Source organism: Electrona antarctica (genome assembly GCF_951216825.1).
Source record: "Electrona antarctica genome assembly, chromosome: 5".
Taxonomy (NCBI): domain Eukaryota; kingdom Metazoa; phylum Chordata; class Actinopteri; order Myctophiformes; family Myctophidae; genus Electrona; species Electrona antarctica.
This window is the reverse complement of record NC_136810.1, coordinates 39,784,299-39,808,908: the sequence shown is the minus strand read 5'-3', so window position 1 is coordinate 39,808,908 and position 24,610 is coordinate 39,784,299. Positions and strand designations below refer to the sequence as shown.

The following is a 24,610-nucleotide window of genomic DNA, read 5'->3' as shown; positions in this document are numbered from 1 at the left end:
CGTTTCTTTAATTGTATCAGCATATTTTACTTAAATATGAACATTCCATCGAATAAATAAAATAAAAATTACATAGGCTACATTTTTTTTAAGCTGTTCGTCTGATCAATGTTCATTTATTATTGAGATGATACAGTATTGCACCCAAACTGGTTGTAAAGAGAATGAAGGCACACAAGTGAAAAGTCACTGATTCATAAAGACGCCCTCAGAAAGTCGTTCGCTGAGCTCCAGCTCTAACCACACTGAGTCGAGTGGAAGTTGATCCCTTGTCGCAGAGATTATACAAATGGGGACACGGTGACCTGTGACCATTATTTGTACACATCTGGTCAGCTCCTTTGGACCCCTCCATGTCATGTAAGTAGTGGCATTGCTAGACAGTACCACAAATCTGAACAAAGTACAAGAAAGAAATGTTTCATAGTGCAAGACAGCAGGATTCCATATTGGTGGCAAATGGTACCCAATGTTCTGGCAGGGTGTCCTAGGCTAGTAGTTACTCATGCAATGCAGCCATCTGCATCAAATGTTGGCTCCGGCCTGCTACGGTGGTTCATTGTGAAGGGAGGTCTCTGCTTCCAGACCCACTCTCCTCAATGACTCTCTGTACTTCGTCTTTCCCAAGCTGACTATGTCCTCAATCTCATCGGCCAGGTCCTTCCTGCCGCTCTCCACCATGGCTTCCACCAGCCTGGGCACAGCCCCCTGCCCCACTTCCGTCTGCCCTCGCGCCCATTGGAACAGCATGTCCAGCACCAAGGCACCCAGGTTATCCCTGGAGGGGCAAGAAGACATTATGAAAATGTTAATATTTTTTCCCTGATTTAATGGATGAGACAACAGTGAATCATAAATCGAGAAATCTAAAAATGCCAAAATGCCCCCCCAAGACATGAGAATATATGTATCTGGCACATCCATTGCATTACAGATATTACATTTTTTTTGGTGAGGAAATTCACTGGGCATATATTCTTATTTGCAGATGCATGTGTACGTCACAATACTGACACGCTTAACCGCCCATTCATTTTTTTATAATATCACATAATCCATTTTCCCCTCCTTCCCTCCACCTCTCCAGAGGTCCTCGTGTGAGGAGTATGCGTGAGTGGTTTTCTGAGTAAGAGGAGGGGGGAGGGTACCAGCTGATCATCAGTCTATGAATGTAATCTCCTGCAGCGTCCCAGATGGCACCGTGACGGCTGACAGAGAGATTAAAACAATCAAAATTCTCCATCATGTTCATTCTCTGCAGACTTCTTTCACTCACTACATTTTGTCCACCAAGACACCCCCCCCCCCCCCCGTCCCAGGTATGATATGCGCGTGCGCTGAGCAGCTCACCTGCTCATCTGGAAATACACAATGACGCATCTCAATCTTTCTCGTAGCTTTTGCGCACATAGCCCTCCAGAATGAGGACGTCATGAAGCTGGGTGTCTATCTATAAAAGAATGCTACGAATGGCACTAGGTGTCACATGCACAGACCACATCAGAAATCTGGTCCTCTACGGGGACCTACCACGGGTCACGGACAAAGTCAGAGAGAGAGAAGGATGAGGGCTGGCTGGGCACTGCGTCAGGCACCCGGAACTGGTGGCAAGCAAACTGACACTGTGGGAGCCACTGCTGCGCGACAGCTTAGCCAACAACACTGTAGAGCTCAAGACCCTGCTAGAGGAGAGTGCTATTTGCACAGTGATCTTTTTTGAGTGGCGCAACCATACCACACACACGAAGCTATGTGTGTGGCTGGGTGGGTCTGAGCACGAAAACAGCATGGTTGTTTTTCACCACCTGTGCGCAACCTAACACACACAAACGCACACGCACATTTAACTGTATATATGATGATTTTGGGTGTGCCAGTACAGTACAGTGACAGTACAGTAGAGGGTACAGTAGAGGGACCCGGAGTTGCACCACTCACTTCACACAGGTGTGATTTTTTCCCCCAGACCATTTTAGACTTTAAGATGTGATATTGTTGGCGGACTGCCGGACTCTCTTAACACTTATGATGCTAAAGACGCGGGGTGAGGTCTTTTTTATCGATATAAGACGCCGAAAAATAAATGGTTTCACTGTGCAATAGAAAATAAAAATAAAAATCATATCCTTGATTATATCTGCAATGTTAGACCACATATTAATATTTTCCTCTTTTGCTCCATGTACCCACCTGTACTTGTACTGGATCCGGTCCAGCTCCTGATAGCTCAAGCCCAGGTTGATACCAATGTTGCGCCAGTCCTGTCCTATCTGCAGAGAGATGGACAGCAGGTTGACCTCTGTCAGGTAACCACTCTCAGGGTCCCCCAAGTTCAGAGGAGGGTATTGATGTTCCTCCATGACATAGCTCCTATCCGAACTTAGAGCCTGATAGTAAAGGACAAAGATGGAATAGTTGGGTTTTAAGTAACACATGTACAGTATGTTATTCCTGACTAAAATGGGGTTTAAGTGCTCTTTTTGGGTCGAAATGTGAGATTCGAGGTCGAGGCAGGATCGTTAAGGCTCAGGCTCATGAGTTGCACCTGAGTGACAGGTGCGGCGTCTCTAAGTTGACAAGCGGTTGTGGATGTACTGTAATAGGAAATAGGTTATCACGCAAATGCAAACCAAAAAGAGTACTACCGCTCCCGCTAGGCCGCGCCCGCTAGGCCGGGCCCGCTAGGCCGGGCCCGCTAGGCCGCGCCCGCTAGTACCTCTGCATGTCTCTGCCAATCATAGTGTTTAGGGTTGGAATAGTATACATGTAGTTGTAACACGTGTACTGCATCTCAGTTTGAGGTTATTTGTAATGGTATATGGGAGACATCCACATTATTTTGTCATCGGAGGGGATTCTATTGCTATAGGCGATCGGAAATAAGAAGCTATCAACATATATACCTAAAATACACATACAAGCCTTGTGTCTTTAATAGCACATGGATGGTGCCCATTTACTTCTTTAAAATAATCTGTATTAAAAGTACACTGATATGGCCACTCCATTGCATTAGAGAATCTTTATCAAGATCCACCATCATTACACCAAATACCTTTAGTTCAAATAATTGCTGATCTAAAAGTAAAACATAAACATATACATGCACAGATGGACGAACACATGCACATAGTGGATGTCTCCTAAGCCAGTGGTTCTCAACCTTTTTAGGCAGCGACCACGCAAAATAATCATAATTGAACTGGGGACCCCTCACTCTGACAAGCACTTGGACTTTTGTTTGTTAAAGGTTTTACTAACAGGAAGTCTGAGTGGTAAGGTTGCCAACCACTGGGTGTCATGTCCTTTCCTCTTCCTGGCCACTTCCTGCGGCAGATCACTGGGAACCTCTCCTCTATAAAAAGACACCTAGGAGACACATTCACAATGTTTATTATCCAACAGCAACAATATGTATCAGAATGATTCATGTCTCACAGGTTCAACCTGCTACGGATTTACAGATTCTTCACTAACCAGGAAAATGGTCAGAAATCAACCCTTTGTCTATAACTGAGGATATGCCAAAAGCATCCCTGCTGGACTCAGTTCTCTCTTGCCTATTCCCACACTTTTGTATAGATTCCAAATAATTATGAGGAATTCATTGGCATAACGACTAAATTGAGGTGGAAAATGGGGAAAAAGAAAAAGAAAACTGATAGTTTTCTAATTGATTTTGTGATTAAATGACTTTAAAACATGAAAGTGAAATATCAATTTAATTTATTTTACACATGAAAAAGCAATGGGTTGATTTCTTTTAATGCTATTGCATGATTCGTTGCTGTCGGGGAGAAACCACTCCATTTTTTAGATATATTTATTTTTTGCATAAATCAGTGCTATTGAACACCCTTTACGTCTGTGTGTTGTTTCGAAAATATTGAACCAATGAAAAGTAGTAAAAGTGCTTCGGACAAAACCTCTTAACTCCATTGAACCCTCAAACTGTCTGCTAAAGCAGGGGTTTTCAACTGATTATGAACCAGGGACCACCACGCTGACTAATAATCAACCTGGGGCCCACCACCCTGACTAATAATCAACCTGGGGCCCACCACCCTGACTAAGAATCAACCTGGGGACCACTGTTGTGTTGGGTGAGGGGATATTAAAATGAATATCAAATTTGTTAATTTGAGGTGAATTAAATCAAGCCCTTAACAGTCAGTAATTTAACTGGCATATGCTAGTCGTCCGGAGCTAGTCCTTTCCCATGGTTGCCCTTACTCTGTTCTCTTAACCTTCCATATTAAACTCATAGATAGCAGACACATGCGATTGCATGATTATATGAGTATATTTGACATTTCCTAATAGACTCAACCAGTCAATCCGGTTCACTTTCCCTTGAAATTCAAACTCCCTTTCTGTGGAAGTTCATGACATCCGACTTCCCAGTAACTGACATTGATGTCATCATACATCACCAGGTCACTTAATGAACTAGTTCGTTTCCCAACTAGTGGACGATAAAAAACATACTAAATGCATGGCCAGGGACCACAAGCAATACCTTCACGGACCACCAGTGGCACGGACCACCAGTTGAAAACCTCTGTGCGTTCTACAGTACCTCCACCACCTCTCCCCGTCTCCTGGAAGTAATTGACAATATATAAAGTCACAACACCAACTTTGATGAGGCAGCATTGCTTTGTTTTCTTCATTTCGAGTTAGGTAGTTTCTTCCCGACAGCAGAGATATGGAATAATTATGGGCATAGTCTGTTATCAAATGTTAGTGGGGACTATTTTCTTGATTTTCTAAAACTTGATATTTATTCAGCATTTTGATATTTACACAGCATTCTCAGATTTAACTTTAATAAGGATACTATTTTTTTTAATACCAAAATCAGGTCATCCTGTAAAATACGCAGCCCTACACAACAACGACACCCCTTTGCTTGTGGATAAGGTTCTCTCTCTCTCTCTGATTATCACTGATGCAATTAAAAGATTCATGCTTACGGCTTCACTCTTATTCAGAACAGAATTGATAGGATAAAATAATAATAATAAAAAAACATACAAAACAGTATAAATCACATACAATACAGTAGGAAAAAAAGAAAATAAATGGAGACAGGTCCGCCAGTGCTTCCACAAGTTGGAAGAGAATCTATACGAACTGTATACAGGGTTAGTCACAGCAGTAAAGATGTCCTTTTCTGACTCAATTGCTCTCACATAAATCTATACATCATGAGTGCCATTGTCATATGGTATGACATATCATGACAGATTTTAAGAGATGGAGGCGTGGCCAATGTCATTGCTCTCACATAAATGTATACATCATGTTTCTTAACACTTCAGGGCAAGTTGGAGCTCCGACACTTACAAACATATGGCTAGCACTGGAGCTTCTTGGAGCTCCTATCAGCAGCCTCATACTATCATTATACGCCACCTTGAGTTTTCTCATGGACTCTTGTTTATACCGACACCACAAATGAGCAGTATACAAGGATGTACAATATGCCTTAAAAAGTGCGATCTTCACAATTACAGAACACATGCTGAACTTGTGACACATTTGCTTGAGCATACAGCTTTCTACGTTGTCTGAAAATGTCCCCGTCATCAGAGAGGTCATCTGAAATAACATGTCTCAGGTACACATACTCATTACTGAGAATTTTACCAGCAAGATAGAAGTTTTGGAAGGTTGATTCTCTGGTTCTCACAATCATAATCTTACTCTTTTTAGCATTATATATAATATAAAAATCTGTTGGAGACCAGAACTACAGGTATATGGGCTGAAGATGACCAAATAATCTGCGTACATGAGGTGATTGAAGGTCCGATCACCCACCTTACATCCCGTACCAGAAGCATTTAAACACACAGATACATCGTTCATATATAAATTAAATAGAATTGGGGATAGTATTCCCCCCTGACGGACAGAGTTGGATACATGGAAGGGAGTAGATGTTACATTTCCCCACTTCACCCTCATTTTCTGATGTGTGCACCAAAACACCAATATTCTAACCAGATAACTGGGGACCCCACTTTTGGACAATTTTATGAATAACTTGTCATGGTTAATACGGTCAAAAGCTCTGGAGGCACCAATAAAACACATGAACATAGTGGAACTGTGCTTGTTATAGTTATAGTCCGTGAGCCAGGGGGGTTGGTCTGTACCATCTGGCCGAATAAGGCTCATAGTGATTTTTGTGAAGGTATACATGTCTAGAGTTAGAAAATATGTGATAGCATTGCACCCGTGGTAGCTTTATGAGTGCTATCATGCATTTTATTTTATAACACTAGGCGAAAATTGCATGGATCAATATGGGGAAAAAATTGTAATACACCCCCCAAAAATGATAGAAAAGGTTTTTCCAATTGGTTCTGGTACCTCTAGGCATGCTTAAGAATATACTGAAAATATAGGAAAATATATGTTCTGGAAAGGCGTCATTTTCAAGATGGCGTCCAATATGGCTGCCAGGAGCTTAAAATGGCTATAACTAATACTAATTCATCATTATTTGGGATTTTAGGACTAAAGGAATGTGGCTGAATCAGTGAAAGTGATCAGTTAATTATAGGGATGTGCCGATGAGACATTTTGGCCGATATCGATATCCGATATAATTAATTGCTGTTATGGCTGATAACCAATATTACCAATGTCGATCTCATTCTGTATTGAAAGATTATAATTTTGTCTATTCTGAAAAATACATGTAACAGGGTGTCTGCACTGCAGGCTTAGGCAAGTCACATCTAACTTAAATACCTTTATAATATTGTGAGCTTGTAGATCTGTTCAAACTGTTACTTTGGGCTTGTTTATCTGTAAAGACAGACCGATTAATTAATTTCATTTCATTTTTTTAAATATAAATGAGAAAAGACAAAGGAAATAAACGTCCAAAAATAATAATAATAATGATCTTTCATAATCCTTAACTTATGTTTATGTTCGAAAGTCGGGCAGATACTGGCACTGAGGAGGATATTGGAAGGGGTATGGGAGCGCAACCTGTCAGCGGTGATCACATTCATTGACTTCCAAAAGGCTTTCGACACCATCCACCGGGGGAAACTCATGAGTATTCTATGTGCCTACGGAGTTCCAGAAAAGTTGGTCCAGATGATAGAGTCAAGCTACAGCCATACTCGAGCCAAGGTCCAAGTTCGGCCTCAAGCTCAATACCAAGAAAACAAGGTAATGACAGTCAACACAGAGGACAAAACCATTGCCACTGCAGACGGGACGGTGCTCGAGCGAGTCGAGGACTTCAAGTACCTCGGGGCCTGGACTGCCTCAACTGAAAAGGATCTGAAGGTTCGGAGAGCACTTGCCTGGAAAGCCTTGCACGGGATGAGGAGAGTGTGGAAATCAGACATGGGAGAAGACCTTAAGAGGCGGCTGTTCATAGCTACTGTCGAGACATGGACCCTCACAGTACAACAGGAAAAAGCCCTGGATGGAGTCTACACAAGAATGCTACGAATGGCACTAGGTGTCACATCAGAAATGTGGACCTCTATGGGGACCTACCACGGGTCAGGTCACGAACAAAGTCAGAGAGAGAAGGATGAGGCTGGCAGGGCACTGCGTCAGGTACCCAGAACTTGAGGCAAGTAAATTGACTATGGGAGCCAAACCCAGGGCAAAGCCAAGGGGGGGAAAGAAGCGTACCACCTATGTAGACGTGCTGCGGCGCGACAGCTTGGCTAACAACACTGCAGAGCTCAATAACCTGATGTTGGATAGGACATTGTGGAGGGCAGCGATCCAGGAATCCCGAGTTGGTGTTGGCTAGACCTCACTCTCGCAGTTACTATGTTTGAAAAAGGAGTAGGGAAAAGTGTATTGAAAAACCTAATCAAACCGATGCCGATTAATCTAAAAACAACTCAAATCGTCCGATACCGATGTGTTTGCCGATTAATCTCCCATCACTAGTTAATTATGTATTGCCAAATCCAAAATGGTGTCCATACCACACCCAAAGTGATGTTCTATTGTACTGCATTATGTAAAAACAATACAATTACAAAATGAACAGAATAACTGTCACATAAAATCAATTTCTTATAAGTAGGTCAATCTTATGTGCTAAAAGGTCAGGTCAATGTCTGTCTCATAAGCAGGTGTGTCCAAGCATGCAGCAGATACAGTATGGTCACTGGTTGACATGCACAGTATTCACCTTACCATTGATATGCAGCTGTTTGTTGTTGTAACCTACAGCAGCGGTATTCAACTAGATTGAACTGTAGAATGATGGTGTGTGGGGGCCGCACAGCGTGCACGCTTTACTGAAAATGTGGGGGTTCTCAAAATGCATTTGTGCTCAAACACAAAGATGTATACATTTGTGCACAGTAATGAGCAGGATAATATGACTATACAGCTATATGTTACCATAGAATAGATGTAGACCTATTTGATAGTGCATAAACATAATTGCCTTGACATTAACGACCTTCAATGGGACAGTCCTGTGCAACCTCATATCCATGTGCAAAGGCAAGATCAGAGCACAAAATACTTTGCTGGCAGGGAACTTCCCAGACTACCCTGATGTGCTGGGTGAGTTGGGTGTCACAATGTAACAATCTGTTGCTGCTGTTGTACCACGACAGTTGTACTCATATACAAGTGGAATGTGGCAGACCACCAAGCTCAATTTGAAAGTTCAGGTGATGTCACACAATTTGGATGGGAGATCCACATTTTGCTAAGGGTGACCTGACACCTGATGAGATGTTGAAGCTACAAATGAGAAGTGATGTTGATAATAAAGAGGATATACTTTTGACGATGAGGTAGATCAGGATTTGGGTAAGATATTGCTGCCAATCAGGAGGGCTAGGGGGATGTGGTGGGTTGATTTTATGATCCTGATTATGAGTTGAAGCTTACATATATTGAATGTAGTTGCAAAAGATAAATATTATCATATTTTCTTATGCTATTATTACAAATGTATAAGTATAAGTTGTTATAGAAATAGAAATAGTTGTTTCTGTTTCATTGACCAGACCTTTAACATGTGAGATTGACCTGATATAAAGGCCTTTTTTGATTATGCCAATTACCAGTACACCATTACAAGTTTGGGCAACCAAGCTAAAATTGTCCCCAAATACAAATCAACAACAAAAACGTAATATGAAACAGCATTATTAGGTTTGGTATTGAACAGATAGAAGTGTCAAATGGACTAAAAGGTGATGTAATGGTGAACGGAAAGTTATCTTATGCATTACTTACACTGTACACTTACACTATATTTAGTTTATTGAATTTCATAAAACATTTCATTAGAATTTATGTTCTAAGATGGTTTTAAATATTTACAGAGGGAACCTTTGTGCTGCATCTTTCATGAAAACAGAAGTACGTCTAATGTAATATATAGTCCCTATATGTTGTCTCTCCTGTAATAGATAACATTTCTAGATGTGCTAATTTTAACAACTTTTCAGAGAAATATATAGTCTGAGCTGTATCCCAACCATTCTTCAAAGATATATGATCAATAATAGGAGAGAACCATCAGTTTGAAGTAGAATGCTCCATTCGGATTTTGAAAATTGTGTTTTGGCATGTGGTTATAAATGGAGTGATAACACACAGAAAGCTACCACAGATGCAATGCTATCACATATTTCCTAGCACTAGGGATGTATACCTTCCCAAAAATCACTATGAGACTTATTCACCCCATCGGTACAGATGACCCCAGATTTGGGGTCCTGGCTCACGGCCTATTATCCAGTATTGCTTTAAGTGCAAATATAAGCCAAATTGGTTGTCAGCAGACAAAACAAACCTCTCAATTCTACTCAAGATAATTATCTCCATCACTTTGGCCATGACACTGGCCAGGGCTATTGGCCTGTAATTGTCAGAGCTGTTCAGCTTCCCCACTTTATCTTTTAAGACTACAATAGCAAGCATAGAATCTGGAAATAAACCATGCACAAAGAGGCCTGTGTAGCACATGGACACCAGAGGGCACAGTTTACCACTAGCATATTTAATATGCTCAGATGTGATGCTATCTACTAGTCCACATGCTTTACCATCTTTAAGCTTTAGTATAGCCTCTTGTATTTATTTAATATTTATTTTTCCATAGCTGTGCAATTTCATCTGGGCCACGAACTCCATCTATATTTGATGGGAGTGATGTTTTGGAATTTCCAATGTTCTTAACCTCTTTCCAGAAATTGTTGACATTGTTATTCTGTAGCTTATTTGCCAGTGTCTGCCCTCATTTTATTTCTTTCTTTTAATATAACGGAGTGCACACTTAAAATTAGAACTTTTTTTTATTTTCAAACAAAGGGCCTTGCCTCGGTTTGCCAGACTCAGCCCACTTCTTGAACGCCATTCGGGCCTCTACATGTTCATTCCAACCCGGCTTAACATTATGTACTTCATGTCTTTTCCTGTGCAGTAAGATCTACTTGCACTACAGAGATATTTCACTATTGTTTCATACAGGGAGCAAAGATCCTTACTGTGTTGTCTATTCCCACAGTTCATATCACGACACAATAAGGCATCTTTCGGAATGTTAATGTTTGTTGTAATCAGCCCACTATCTAGACAAAACTGAATTAGGTGTTTACCAAATATAGAATTGGCATCCATATCACCAACAATATAAATGCAGGAGGAGTTATCCTGAATAAAAGCCGAAATAAAAGCCAACCTACAAAGATACTCGTCCTCATTTTGTGTGCTCTCATATGGCATATAAACATTCAATATAATTAGCTTCTTGTCATTACAACTCAGCTCAATCCCAATACCCCAGTCAGCTCACAGTGTAATCACATTAATTAAAGGACCACTTCACCACTTTTCAACCTATCTTCATTCTCTAATAATCATGATAAAATGGCACAATTTTTTTCTACTCAGTCTGTGTCTCATAGGAGGGCTGTGGGCAGTTCAGAAACCGTCCACCAGTGACATCATCATTTTTTTTAAACAAGATTTTTTTACAACCATGTTTAGATTTGTATTATCGTGAGAACGGTTTTATTTCACATTATGGATACACCTCCTGGGATCCTCCCCCTGACAACTTTTGTGCATAGGTCAGTGGTAGATTCACCCACCCCATGGAAGTCCCCATGAGCAGAATTTAAACGCTCTAGGTCTTGTTTGGCCAGGAATGTCTCCAGTACACACAGAATGTCACATCTGTCAAGTAGCTTTGACCACTTTCACTGTGGCCAACACGCAGCCCTTGTGCATTGTAAAACACAATCGAGATGTTCATAGAGTAATAATAATACCGGCGAACATTATGTCCCAGCAGGCCAGAGCTTTGGGTCATACATGTCAGCAACATTGCCACATTCAGATGTAACATGGAAAGAACTGTACCTGTTGTGAGTAGACTCGATTTTCTGACACTTCACTGTTTTATTGTCCAGTTTCTCAGACAAATAATCACACAGCACGTGGTGATCCATTCAGATGGAAAGTTGCTTGAGGCTAACAAAACCACCTCGTCATGCATGAGCGTTTTCATCTTAATGACGATGAAGTTCTTGAGCTCATCCTCCACTATTGTCTTCCCATCATCTGTTCTATAAACGTACGGTTTTGTGCGAGGGCAGACAAGTCTACCCGCACCACTGCCGCCCTGCATGTTGATTCCGTTCCTTCTGCTACCACTACCACCCCCGTCCCCGGCTAAAGACGAGCCCCGCCGGGGCAGCAGCGGTTAGCTGGTTAGCCAGCTGTGGCTGACTGGTCCACAAAACTATTCCTTTGTCCATACAAGTAGCACAGCATATACAGATTCAGCATAAAAGCATAAAAAGCCCAAAAGACTGCAGTACTGTGGGAATAGAGAGCCTGCAGTTTCTATTAGCTTGGATTCCCCATCGATGGTGTCACTGGTATTGGTGGGTTTTGTTCATAGTCGAGTTAGTATTGTATGTGTTATGTGTACAATGTATTCATGCTTCATCTTACTTGTCCCCTCACTGGTCCTGCCTGTCCCTCAGCTGGAGAGACATACACCTCCTTCAGGTTCTTCAGGCTGGAGTAGAACACAAAAGACAGCCTTCCTCCCTCACAGTCTGGTCTGTCTAGAGGAAAAATACAAGGTCATACAACTTGCTGTTCCAAGGGAGGTATTGCGAGATCTTGGGGGGAAGGAAGCAGAGGTCAAATGATAAACCTCTTTGAGATAAAAGTGACCATCAAAAGGACTTAAGACCTGAATTGATGTCCAGGCCCTTCTCAAAGCCAGCAAAGAACTGCTCCCCTTCCAGTATGTCACAGAGGTCAGACGGCTGTGGTCCCTCATACTGCTCCGACAGAGACTGAACTCTGCTGTCCACCTGAGGGGCAAACATAAACTACCTTTTTCAGCACTTCTCCTTTGACCATTTTTTCAATTAACTTTCTCCCCTTTAAAAAGAAAATGTCTTGCTTTATTGAGACATGACAGTGAAGCAGAGACGAGCAATGATATGCAGCACTGGTGCTGAGGGCATACATCAAACTGAGAACATTGCAGTAATGTGGTCAGGGGTTCATTGTCCCACACTCAGGCTACACTTTAAAGACTAAATTCCTGTAGGACATTTCTGGCGTTATCTGTATAAGCCACTCTGTCTGTTGGTTGTTCAGTCAGTCAGTCAGTCCAACATTTTCAATCGCATTGATTTTCAACAGCTGGACATGGCTTATCACAGATTACGTGCTTGTTTAATGAGATACCACCAGTGGAGAGACATGTGGGAGAGACATATAACGCTTAATCATGGTTAGTCTCAAAGGATCCTTACATGGCCTCATACAAAGGAAACAAAACATGCTTAACCTTTATCTGTTTGTAATGATTCACTCTCATCTACGTAAGTACCGTATATATGACGGCACAGCTTTATCAGATACTGCATGCTCAAGAAAACGAGATCAAACTGTTGAAGGACAAGACATTGAAGAACATGTTTTCTTGTGTACTGTATCATACTCTGTTCCTTTCTATATCTGTTACAACTCATATCTTCTGGACACATAATGTGAACCAATGAGTGACATCATCGTTAGGCAGATTATATTTTTATTTTTTCCAAACAGGAATTAGATTTTTATTAACGCAAGAACAATGGCTTCCATTGTAGCATGCCAACCTTCCAGGAATAGAAAGCCTGCAGTTTCAATTTGCTTGGATTCCACATCGATGTCACTAGTAGGCGGGTTTCTTAACTGTCCACAGACCTCCTCTGAGACACAGACCAAGTAGAAAGATACAATATAATGAGCATTAATGAGGACCAATTATATGAAGATAGGTTGTGTGATACTGTCTGGTGTCAGGCCACTCACCAGCCTTAATTAGAAGAAAACTCTTTAGGATCGAGGGGGTACTACATTCAACACACCCCATTCAATGCTCAATCCAGTAAGGAAAAACTCCCAAGCAGGAACAAAATTAAAAATAAACAAAATAACAAAATGTCATATGTTCATGCTGATATGTGATATAATAATAGATACTATTAACACATCATACAATAGCTAGTATTATTAATAATGTGCCCAGGACCCAAACTAGTGAAAATAGAAAGCACACAACTTCTTAATTCATATTTATATTCATGGGATTTCTTTCATTTTTGTTTTAGAATGTATACAATTATTTTTTTTTAAACTAAAATCTTTTGAAATATCTACATATTTCTTTGATGTAGGAAAAGAAAATGGGATTTTTACTCGAGTCGTGAACCATAAAAATTGGTCCATGACCAACAAATGGGGCCCGACCCACTGCTTGGGAAGCAGTAGCCTATGGGTATTTGTTCCTCTGGCACATCAGTTGGATGCGTCCTCCCCCAATTTAATTGAATTTAAGTGTAAGAGTGTTTTCTGCTATGCCAGTCTATATAAGTTAATAATTATATGTTCATACACATCCACCACTGTCACAAAGTCAAATTCTTGGACATTTAAGGCAACAGTGCAAATTCTTTGTCAATGATCACCCAGACACGGAGTTGAGAAGCATAAAATACAGCCAGTTCTTGGTAAACCAAACGTAGTTTGGTCTGAATTTGTTGACAGGAAAGAATAATAATTAGCCTACCTTGTTTGTAGGCAAGCATTGCAAGAGAACCTGCGTAGGGTCAGTCTTTCTCTGAAGGACCAGGAACTGCACTTTGAACTGTTTTAGCCTTTGGTAGACCCGCCTGACCACCCCACTAACACAGCGCTGAGTCGTGTACCACAACCAGTACCTAGAATGGTGCAAAGAATGAATTGTGAATGAATTGTGTAGAACTATAAAGTTAACAGTGGTGGAAAATAACTAAAGTACCGCACTAGTAAGTACTGTACTTACTAGTCTACTGCTGATTTTTTTTTTTTCTTTTTACTATACTTGAGTATTTCAAATTTCCAATAATGATTAGTCTAAAATAAGTACTGCACCCACTTACACTCCACTACATCTCGGATCCAAGTATTGTACCGGTACTTTTACTCAACTACATTCATTTGAAAACTTTAGTTACGATAACTTTGTAGATTTTTATTATTACAAAACATACATTATACACTTATATACATTTAACATTTAGGCTTTTTATAAATTAGAAAAACTTGAAATGGGTCATTCTGCATAATGAGTACTTTTAAGTACATTTTGATGCCAATACTTTTGTACATTTACGCAAGTACATTTAACTTTTTCCACCACTGGAAGTTCATATAAAACAGGATCAAACATGTATATGAATCAATAAAGCCAAAGTGAATAGGAACTCACCAGGAGAAATGTGTGATGTAGAATATGGCATAGAGATGGGTGACATAGAGAGACACTTGTGATGTGATGTCAGTCCAGGTGTGGGCGTTGGGGTCACCGTGCAGTAGATGTAGGCAGGACATATCCACCATGTGTCCTGCGGAGCCCCGGGGCATGTTGACAATACATGCATTAATGTCGTGTTCCTCTGCGTGTCTGCACTGCATAACTGCAAAACCTTCAGTGACAAGTTGCAACTTTCCAATGTCTTATTATGTATCACCCTGCCTCCTGTATCGAATTTTGGAAGCAGGCCTCAAGTTTGGAGTATGGATTGCAACACGAGATTGATTTTTAAAGTAATGACTTTTGTTAACAAACTCTGCTACACGTCCAGTGAGAGAGATCGGCGCACAGTGGCGTGCACAGACATTTAGAGGGGCAGGTGCTCAAGTGAAAAAAAGGGCACCTTGTGCAGCGCGTGAAACCGGCCGGTTGTCTTAATAGTGTGATATTTATAGATTTTGGGGCCTAAATAATATATTAGAAGCTTTTTATCAAGAATTTATCAATGTCACCATGGTCCACATACTGTACAAAAATAAATAAATAATAATAATTAATAATTATATATATATATATTTTTTTCCCCAAAAGGGCACATTTCCAAAAGGGCAGGGGGTGCTCTAGCACCCCCTAGTGTCTATCTGTGCACGCCACTGTCGGCGCAATTACATTGTACATTGGCACATTGTGTTGTAGTGCAGTCAAAAACGGTGACCGTTGTACCTGGTACTCCATTTGGAAGGGGGACCTGCACCTTAATAGGATGCAGGAAATCCATGCTAGGAGTCTGCGAGAGGCAGAGTAGAGGGCTGACCCTGGCCTGGGGGTCACCACAAAATGCCTGCACCTCTGACACAGACACCTGCAGCACCTACAGGGAGGGAAGACAGACAGACAGACAGACAGAAGACAGACAGACAGACAGACAGACAGACAGACAGACAGACAGACAGACAGACAGACAGACAGACAGACAGACAGACAGACAGACAGACAGACAGACAGACAGACAGACAGACAGACAGACGGAGACACACACACAGTCTATTTACACTATACCAAACTAATAATCAGATTTTAACCTGACTGGGCAATACTGTTATAGCTATATTATAGATTTTGTCTAGCCTGTTTGTTTTTTAACAATTGTACGTGTCATAAACTTTAAACCCCAGACAGTGGTGTTTGTTTACACAAATGGCAGCATGGTGAGTGGTAGCATTCCATCCATTATCCTCCCCTAAACAACCAGGCTATTAACCTACAAAACTAAAACAAACCAAAAACTAGTGTATTACACTGCACGTGCACGACTAAACTGTGTTTACATTACCTGTAAGGTAATGGTTCGGGTCTGCAGAGTGGCGTCTGGGGGGAATAGCAACTTGATTCCGGGGTCAAGGCTGGACACTAACAGTGTTCCCTCCGGTGTGAGGGAACAGCTGTCCCTCACTGGACAGGACACAGCTACGAACCAGGAGAACTGCTTCACAGAGCAGCAGGCCAGCTACAGGGAGAAGGAGGTGAACTCTCAGTACTGTACTACACCAATGTAATTTGGGCTACAAAGATGGGGATTCTGAAGGACACATGTGAAATATACATTATATGGCAGGGGTTCTCAACGTTTTTGGCTGGGGACCCCCGGAAATGCTTTGGCCATGTCTCACGACCCTGCAGGGTGAATTGTAGGCTACTTGGTGAATTGTATAATAATTATTATTATTTTTCTTTTTTGGGGGAGTTTTTCTGCCTTCATTGATAGTATCAAGTGAAGATAGACAGGAAAGAGGGAGAGAGAGAAGGGGAGAGACACGCAGCAAAGGTCGTCATGAACGGGACTCAAACACACAACGCGGTCAGGCCAAAGCCTATATGTGGCATGCGCCTGGACCACTTGGCCAGCGGGCGCGTGAATTGTATAATTCTTAGTAAGTGCTGATAATTATACTAGTAGAGATTAGGCCTGGGAGATCAACATCACAATAATTTCAAACTTTTACCTCGATCACGATTAAATAACTAATTTCATTCAAATCATTTTGAAAAAAGAATAACAAAAAATCTCACTACTGTCATAGTTCTCTGACAAAGTCTGTACAGTAAATATGCTAAATTATTAAAGTTAGGACATGAGCAAGATTCAAATTAAAACCAAGATTCATTGACTGGTTCCCTCTATACAGTGGTTTCCATACATTTCCAGTTAACTGCCCAGCTAGTAGAGACTACAGATTGTTTCATAGTGAGAGGGTGTTGGGGGTTACCCTGGCAGGACGTCCTCCGGGGTGACAGGAGTTGCTCTGGCTTCCTCTCCTCAGAGCAGTGGGCAGCGTGCTCCATGACTGCCCATCAAACCTCCGCACGACCACCTCCCTGCGGCTGGACCGATGGTACGGCACACACACCTCCACTGGCTGTGAGCGTTGACAAATTAACGACTAGACCAGGGGTTGTCAACGTTTTTGGCTGTTCCCCAATACAAATTGACCGCTACAATAACCTTAATAATAGAGAAAATACATCATAAATAAATACTAAAACCAGATATAATCATTAACACTTTAATTGCCCGGGGTTATTTAATCCATTACATTATAGCGCCCATCTGATTTATAAACACGGACCCCTTTTCCGGACGGACCGGTTGTTGTTGTGAATGTGTGTGTAGCAACAATAGCCACACCACTCTAGAGTCGATCGACAACAACGGGAGGTAAGAATAAATCTATCGCGACTAGCGACTGGACCGCCGTCTAACACAGGATCTTTTTTCATAATTAGACGGGATGATTTAGATCGCGAGTTATGAACGTTTTAAGATTTTCGTTTTCATCAGCTAAACAGGGGAGGGAGTTTTTCAATGACGTCTCACTCTTGCGCAACACTGAGGATTGCCCAACAGGCGCCCCTGGGCTATGGAGCCATGCGATCCGTTCTCATATCAATAAACTTCGTCTTTTGGACAATACTTTGTCCTGGGCGTCGGGCGTTACTAATAGAAAGGACAAAGAACTTCGTCCTGGGCGTTGGGAGTGTTAAGGAACGTTTATGCATGTTTTAAATAATCTTGGGACCCCCCCCAAAATAAAATTTCACGACCCCCAGGTTGAGAACCCCTGCACTAGGCTACTGCCAATCTGCCATGTACAGTAGGCAAGGCAGACACGAACAGAAGGGATAAACTAGACAAATTACTTTTTTTGTAAGTTTGTAAAGTCTTGAAATAAATTTGAAGAACTTAAATTTGAAGAATGTCTCCATGAGAACATTGTGCACATCCGGGTGGAGGTGCTGGTAGACAAGACATTGTACATTAAAGACAGCAACTAGAGATGCTCCGATAATCGGCCAGCGATCGGTGATCGGCCATATCGACCGATATTCACTCTGATCGGTAATCACCATTTACCCTATCCGTGATCGGCAATTTACCTGGAGAAACTGATCTTTTACCCTATTTAAGTGGTATAAATGTCAATCAGAGATAGAGTATAATATCATTTTGCATTTTTGTGACGGGCCTAAACATTCTCCCCTTCCTCCCCACACACACAGGAACAGTTTTGACGTTGGTTTTGACATAATAATTTTGGAAATATTAAAATTTGCAACATTTCACAAGATCAGTATCGGTATCGGCCGATCATGAGAAAAACAATCGGTATCGGTCCCAAAATACCTGATCGGAGCATCCCTAACAGCAACCCCCAGCTCCCCTCTACAGTGCTCTACTACTGAAAGTGACTCTCATTTCTCTCCAAAAGCACTTGAATATGATGGAATATGACTAAAGCTCACATTTCACATCACACACCATAGAAATTGAAAATCGATTTTTTTATTTCAATAAATCGATTCATATCGTCGGGATTAATATCGATATATGATATATCGTTACATGCCTAGGTGCTACATATCGAAACGCATCGTGGGAGGTTTGCTGACATGCCCAAAATAGGGACGCCAGGTTGACTTGAAATTGGTTAAAATGGGGACCAGATTCATAATTGAAGCAGCATAATTGCAGATACCGATGTACTCAACGAATCAGATAATGGATATAATGGAGATAATGGACATAATAATCAGTCAGGCTCTAGAGATGAAAGCACAAAGTAGAGCTAAGAGGCTATGTCTGAAATCACTCACTCACTCACTCACTCACTCACTCATTACTCTCTAAATCTAGGGAATAGTGAACTCATCTGCAAAATTGTAAACATATTTTGGACACTACTGACTGAGGTCGTCTGTGCTGTTCACAACGCATTGTGGGATAATTATCATTATAAATTCAGACACCACTACAAAATGACACAATCACTATACAGTGAGTAGCTTAGGTTCCTAGTTTATGTATGATCCCTGATGACTATGGTATGGGTGCAGTGGTTAGACCAGTCATTAGTCCTACAACCTATCTCAAACCCTCACCCTAACCCTAACCTCCCACGGGGCAGCACACCTAACCTTAACCCTCTCCCAACCAACCTTAATCCGGTCGCAGGGCTTAAAGCTAAAAACAAAGACTGAAAATGTTTTTTTGCAAATCTGCACTGATCTCATTAAATGACCCCTATGAAATCCTCAGGACTGAAATCAGTCCCCAGGACTGAGAACTTTAAGCCCTGCGGTCGTTTTAACTCACTGCTCACCGACCTTAATCCGGTCGTTTTAAAGCACTCCTCACCAACCTTATGTCACAGTCTAACCAATGACTAGTCTAAACTAAGTATGCACCCCGATGACTATTGTTTATGTATTTGATGTATTACCATGTGTTGTTCTTGCTTACTGTAAATCGCTCAGGATTAAGAGCGTCTGCTAAATGCCTAAATTGTAAATTGAGTGATTTTGGACACAGCCAGAGACTTGCATGTTGTGGAAGCGACCATGGCAAACACAAACAGTTCACAACCACTCTAACTGTACCTTCAAAAAGGTAACTCCGTGTGGACGAAGTTCCAGCGGCCGGCTCGACAGGATGTCGTGCTCCTCTAGCCATACCCACTTCTTGTCTGGTTTCTTCTCAGCCCACTTCAGTCTCGTGGTAGACACCAGGCACCCTGGCGGGAACAGGAGCTCAGTCCCCCCTGGGAGAAAGACGTGACAGCCAGCAGACGACACACAGAAACTGAGGAGCACAGGGAGCAAAACATCTTTAACCCATGAAGATTCCATAAAGGCCTTCCAACAGTTTTCTGAAAAAGTGGTGGTGCTGTAGCTTCATGTCAAGGACCCCCAAAATTATATGTATTTGGCCTCCGACCCCCATCTCAAAATATGTTTGTTTGACGGACCCCCAGAACAAAGATTTGAGTTAAAAATGTTCACTTTATTAAAAAAAAATCACACCCGTGTGAACTGAGTGGTGTAAGTATGGTATGGTATTATATAGCCTGATCAGCTCTGATCTGACGTAATGAAATCACACCCGGATGTGATTTCACAACTGGCTTTTTTTGTGCAGAAAAAATGAGCATGGTTGCTACGGTCATCCAGTTCACCCGGGTGTGATTTAATTACGTCAGAAATTATTTTGAACATAGCAACCATGCTCATTTTTTCTGCACACAAAAGCCAGTTGTAGGAGTGGTTTACACCACTCAAAAATACTGTATATATTCAAAGATTTGTCACAAACTTTCACGATTTTTCAAGAATAGCAGATCTACAAGCTTGTATTTTTGAATAGTCAAAGTTTCAAATAATGGTTAAAATGGTTCAAATCTAAAATGACACAGATGCTTTCCAGGTTTTAATGGGTGAACGCGAACCCATCCAATCTGCTCCCAGTGCTTTTGTGAATATGAAAGGAGTTGTACCTATGTTGGCTGAATGCAAGGTGCAACTCTGGGATTTTCGTCTCCGCTCGTTCTGAGAAGAGACAGTAACCTGACTGAGAATGCATATAACACAGTAACAGTCGGCAATAATCAATGATAGCCTAATAACAAATAACAATAAACTATCTGTATAATACTTTTAAAAAACTGTGCAAAAAACAGACTAATTAGACAGATCAAAATCACACTTGTGTGAAGTGCGGGGCGCTCTTATCATCACATTCCGTGCGCACGCGTGCGCGCACACACACACACACACACACACACACACACACACACACACACACACACACACACACACACACACACACACACACACACACACACACACACACACACACACACACACACACACACACACACACACACACACACACACACACACACACACACACTCTTCATTCTTAGGTTACGCTCACCTGGTGTTGGGGGAAGGGGTGGAGGGGTCGGGGGTCGTCCCAGAGGGTTGTTCCGTGCATCCATCTTCAGCAGAGGCAGTTGGTTCAGACACTGTGGGATGAGGCGGAGGTGATTGCTGTGGATGACTAACTCCCTGAGAGAGAGGAGAGACCCTGGGAGATACAGAGAGGACACATTTTTATGATCTTACGTCTACATCTGATCCCACTGAACAGTGCACTCTGTGTTCACCCTGAACCACTTGCATGAATTGCTTGTTTTCATTCTCACTTCTATTTGCTCATTAACCATATGACTATTTATATTTAGCGATTCACAAGACTAACTTGTTTGGCAAAGTGGTCTTTGTGGCCACTTTACTTTCTTTCCTTAAGCCTGTCGCATGACGGTGTTTGCTCACTAAAATACCCGATTTCCTGAGCTACAGTAACTCAACTTGAAAATTAGAAATCTTCTGTTTGCCCCACCCAATATGAATCAGTCTGGAATGTCCCAAATGCAAAGTGAAGCTTTATATTGGGTGACAGTGTCCAGACAGGTCAAAAGTGCTTGAGCATTTTAAGCTCAACCACACGCAGTCCCCTGGAGCCAGTTGCACCACCTCACACTAAGTTCAAATGGCTGCAATAATATGCAATAATAATATGTCAACATTTTAATGACCTTTTTTTTGTAGTCAGACAGTCAGCAATGGGTAGAACGCTCCCAAACAAATGTAGTCTCTGTGACACATTCAAAGATTTTTGTCATTGGTCGATTTGCTCGTCTGCTTCCTGATTGGTTAGTCATTGCGACCAGGTTTTTTTTAGACCAATGACAAAGCTTCTAGGAACATCTTTGAATGCAGATGTTGCCCCTAGATGTGTCACAGAGACTACTTTTTTTGGGGAGCATTCTACCCATTGCTGGCTGTCTGAATACAAAAAAAAGGGGGGGAAAAGACAATAAATGTTGACATATTATTGCTTATAGCAGCTTTAAGCTATAGCTAGGCTAAGTTTGAAGCATAAGGTTTCAGAACCATAAAACATAATCATGTAAACAGGAATCTAATGTTTGGGGGGAAATAATACGATAATTGGTGGATTGGAGGCGCACTCCACTCACCCGCTCTTACCCATGGTCTCTGGCAGCTGCCTCAGCTCATTGTGGGACAGCTCCAGCTTAACAAGCTCCCCCAGGGTGCCGATCTCTTCGGGCAGGCTCTGGAGTAGGTTGTGCGAGATGTCCAGCATCTGCAGCCCCTTCAGCTGACCCAGGCTCTGGGGGAGAGAGACCAGCCGGTTCCCCAGCAGGGAGAGGTAACCGAGAGAGGACAGTTGGGCAATGTCAGGGGGAAGAATTGAGAGACGGTTGTGACAGAGGAGCAATGAGGACAGGGCAGGCAGGTGGAGCAGGCAGGGCGGCAGGCAGGAGAGTTGGTTAAAAGACAGATCCACGTGCACCAGGAGAGAAAGGGAGGCGAGGGAACTGGGCAGGGCGGTGAGGAGGCCAGGCAGGGGGAGACCTTGGGCATCATAAAAACAGTGTCCTTGAAAAAAATAAAGACACAGGTGAGACAGAGGTGGAACAGAAAGGGGAAGCAAGAGTTTGAATAAGGGACAGACAGAGTACAGGGAAACAGAGAATATGACAGAGAGTGAGTTTAAAATGCATTGCCAATAAGCCGTATATACTTCATCATAATCAAATACTGAAAATTGCCAGTCTACATAAGATCAGAATGGCTATTTTCTTCTTTTTTTAAATATTTTTTGAATCCTCATTTTTTCACCCAGTGACAATTGTCTAATGTAATCCTGTGGCGCTACCCTCCCTCTGCCAACCTGGGGGAGACCTCATGTTTCCTTCGAGGCATATGGAGTCCAAGACGCTTCTTTTCAACTGACTGGGGGAGTTTCCCTGGTTGGACGTAGCACGTGGAAGGAACCCATTATTCCAACCAGTTCCTTTCCCCTTTATCAGGCGGCAGGCGCCCCGGCTGGCCAGGGGCAGGCAGTATTAGAGACCAGGTTTACTACATGTTTTTTGTGAGGGTACCTACCCCAGGGGACATGGGGAGAACATGCAAACTCCACACAGAAAGGCCCTTTTGCCAACCCCACCTAGGGTATGGGCACTGAATGGCTATTTTCTCATTTTCTTTCCCCACCTAAAAATAATGACATGCTCAAAATAGGGATAACAGGTTAAAATACTCAAAAACACACTTAAGGGGTTAAGACCTAAAAACACATTTACAGTAACAGCCTTGTTTGTTATAGTCACAACAGCACACTGGTGTGTAAAGTACCTCGGATTGCCAGTGAGCGTAGCTGTTTGAGGTGAGGCAGGACCTCGAGGGCGTCTTCTATCGCCGCTCCATCCTCAGAGCCCAGTCTCAGGTATTGAAGGGCCCTCAGCTGCCCTGGGATGGACCGCCACAAGAGCGGGAGAACAGCCGCCCCACCCTGGTACACATCCAGGGTCAACCTGGTGTCCGCCAGCACGGAAGACAGCTCCACGGAGGGGGGCAAGGGAGGAGTGAGCGATAACAAGGCGGGTGAGGAGGAGGAGGGAGAGACACAGGAGGAAGATGAAGGTGTGATGCATGAGGTGTGATGCATGATGGGGGAAGAGGGCGAGGAGCGGTTTGATAAGGAGGGAGCCCAGGTGTCAGTGAAGCTAAGTGAGGGAGATGCAGGGGGGCGAAAGGACAAGGTGGTTGGGTCCTCATCTTTCTGGGGTTCCTTTATTACAGTTTCTGTCCAGCCTTCAGACACTTCTCCACTTATTGCACTCAACACTCTCGTGTCACTGTTCCCTTTGTTTGTCCTAACTGGTAGCACAGCTTGAGCTTCCCCTTCTGATTTCCCTGGATCCTGCTGGTGCTGTTGGCTTTCTTCGCAGAGTCTGAGGGCCGTCAGGTCCACAGAAGTGTCTTCTCTGTTGGATGTTGTTTTTGCAGGTGTAACTTCCAACACTTCATCCTCCGACCCAGTCCATTTGGATGCTCGATTCCCATTATCTTCATCACATCTGCTGCTCATTCTCTCCGTTAAAGGTGCGCTTAGTTCGGAACAATATTAATTACATTACCTAATGTTACCCGCGGGTCAAGAAACAAATCCGTCTTTTTCTTTCTGCATGATGCGTTCGTTTGTGTTTTGCGCCACAGGCGTTCATTCATGGCCATCAAACGCTGCTGTCATACCCGAAGCTAACCAGTGTTGTTGGCTACGTGTGTCATTAATGGCGTTAATGTTGTAAATTGAACACCAATATAACTACAAATGACTTTTGTCATGTTCGAGAAGGGCAGAAAAGACAACTTGCCTGTGCGTTTGTTTACTTCCTTGTTTCCTACAAGGATTTCCGATTTTCTTTCTTTTTTTTCCCCCGAAAAGCTTTGCGTCATAGATCGTGTGTTTGATTAGGTTCACTTGCGCCGCCGGTATGCGGAGTTGAGCTCTTTCTTTGTCTATAATCCAGAAGCACCTCTCATCCGGTTGGTTCTGGTTGTTAAAAC

At 42.4% G+C, this 24,610-nt stretch overlaps 1 protein-coding gene across 3 annotated transcripts; it reads right to left on the bottom strand.

The window, feature by feature from the left end:
* Window positions 1-532: 532 nt before the first annotated feature.
* Window positions 533-24,610, bottom strand: pidd1 (p53-induced death domain protein 1). 3 transcript variants are annotated; one of them, XM_079500609.1, is made up of 15 exons: window positions 23,396-24,605; window positions 22,220-22,633; window positions 21,102-21,254; window positions 20,662-20,713; window positions 19,769-19,970; window positions 17,101-17,250; window positions 16,167-16,340; window positions 15,557-15,704; window positions 14,789-14,924; window positions 14,108-14,258; window positions 12,233-12,356; window positions 11,986-12,101; window positions 3,262-3,369; window positions 2,191-2,387; window positions 533-778 (listed from the first exon to the last, which is right to left on the bottom strand). In XM_079500609.1, exons 1-15 carry the CDS (start codon window positions 24,129-24,131, stop codon window positions 547-549), a joined length of 3,093 nt encoding a protein of 1,030 aa, XP_079356735.1. In that variant the 5' UTR covers window positions 24,132-24,605; the 3' UTR covers window positions 533-546. The 3 variants fall into 3 exon arrangements, 2 of the variants coding, with proteins under 2 accessions (XP_079356735.1, XP_079356736.1); XM_079500610.1 differs by lacking the exon at window positions 17,101-17,250 and having other exon boundaries at window positions 23,396-24,609; XR_013789965.1 differs by lacking the exons at window positions 533-778; window positions 2,191-2,387 and having other exon boundaries at window positions 11,986-12,097; window positions 23,396-24,610.

Excerpts from the sequence above, each read along its gene's own strand:
- pidd1 (XM_079500609.1), bottom strand. The coding sequence starts at position 24,131 with ATGAGCAGCAGATGTGATGAAGATAATGGGAATCGAGCATCCAAATGG. Across the intron at positions 21,255-22,219 it reads GCAGCTGCCAGAGACCATGG|GGTCTCTCCTCTCTCTCAGG; the intron begins GTAAGAGCGGGT and ends TGTATCTCCCAG. Across the intron at positions 19,971-20,661 it reads CTTGCATTCAGCCAACATAG|TTTCTGTGTGTCGTCTGCTG; the intron begins GTACAACTCCTT and ends TGTGCTCCTCAG.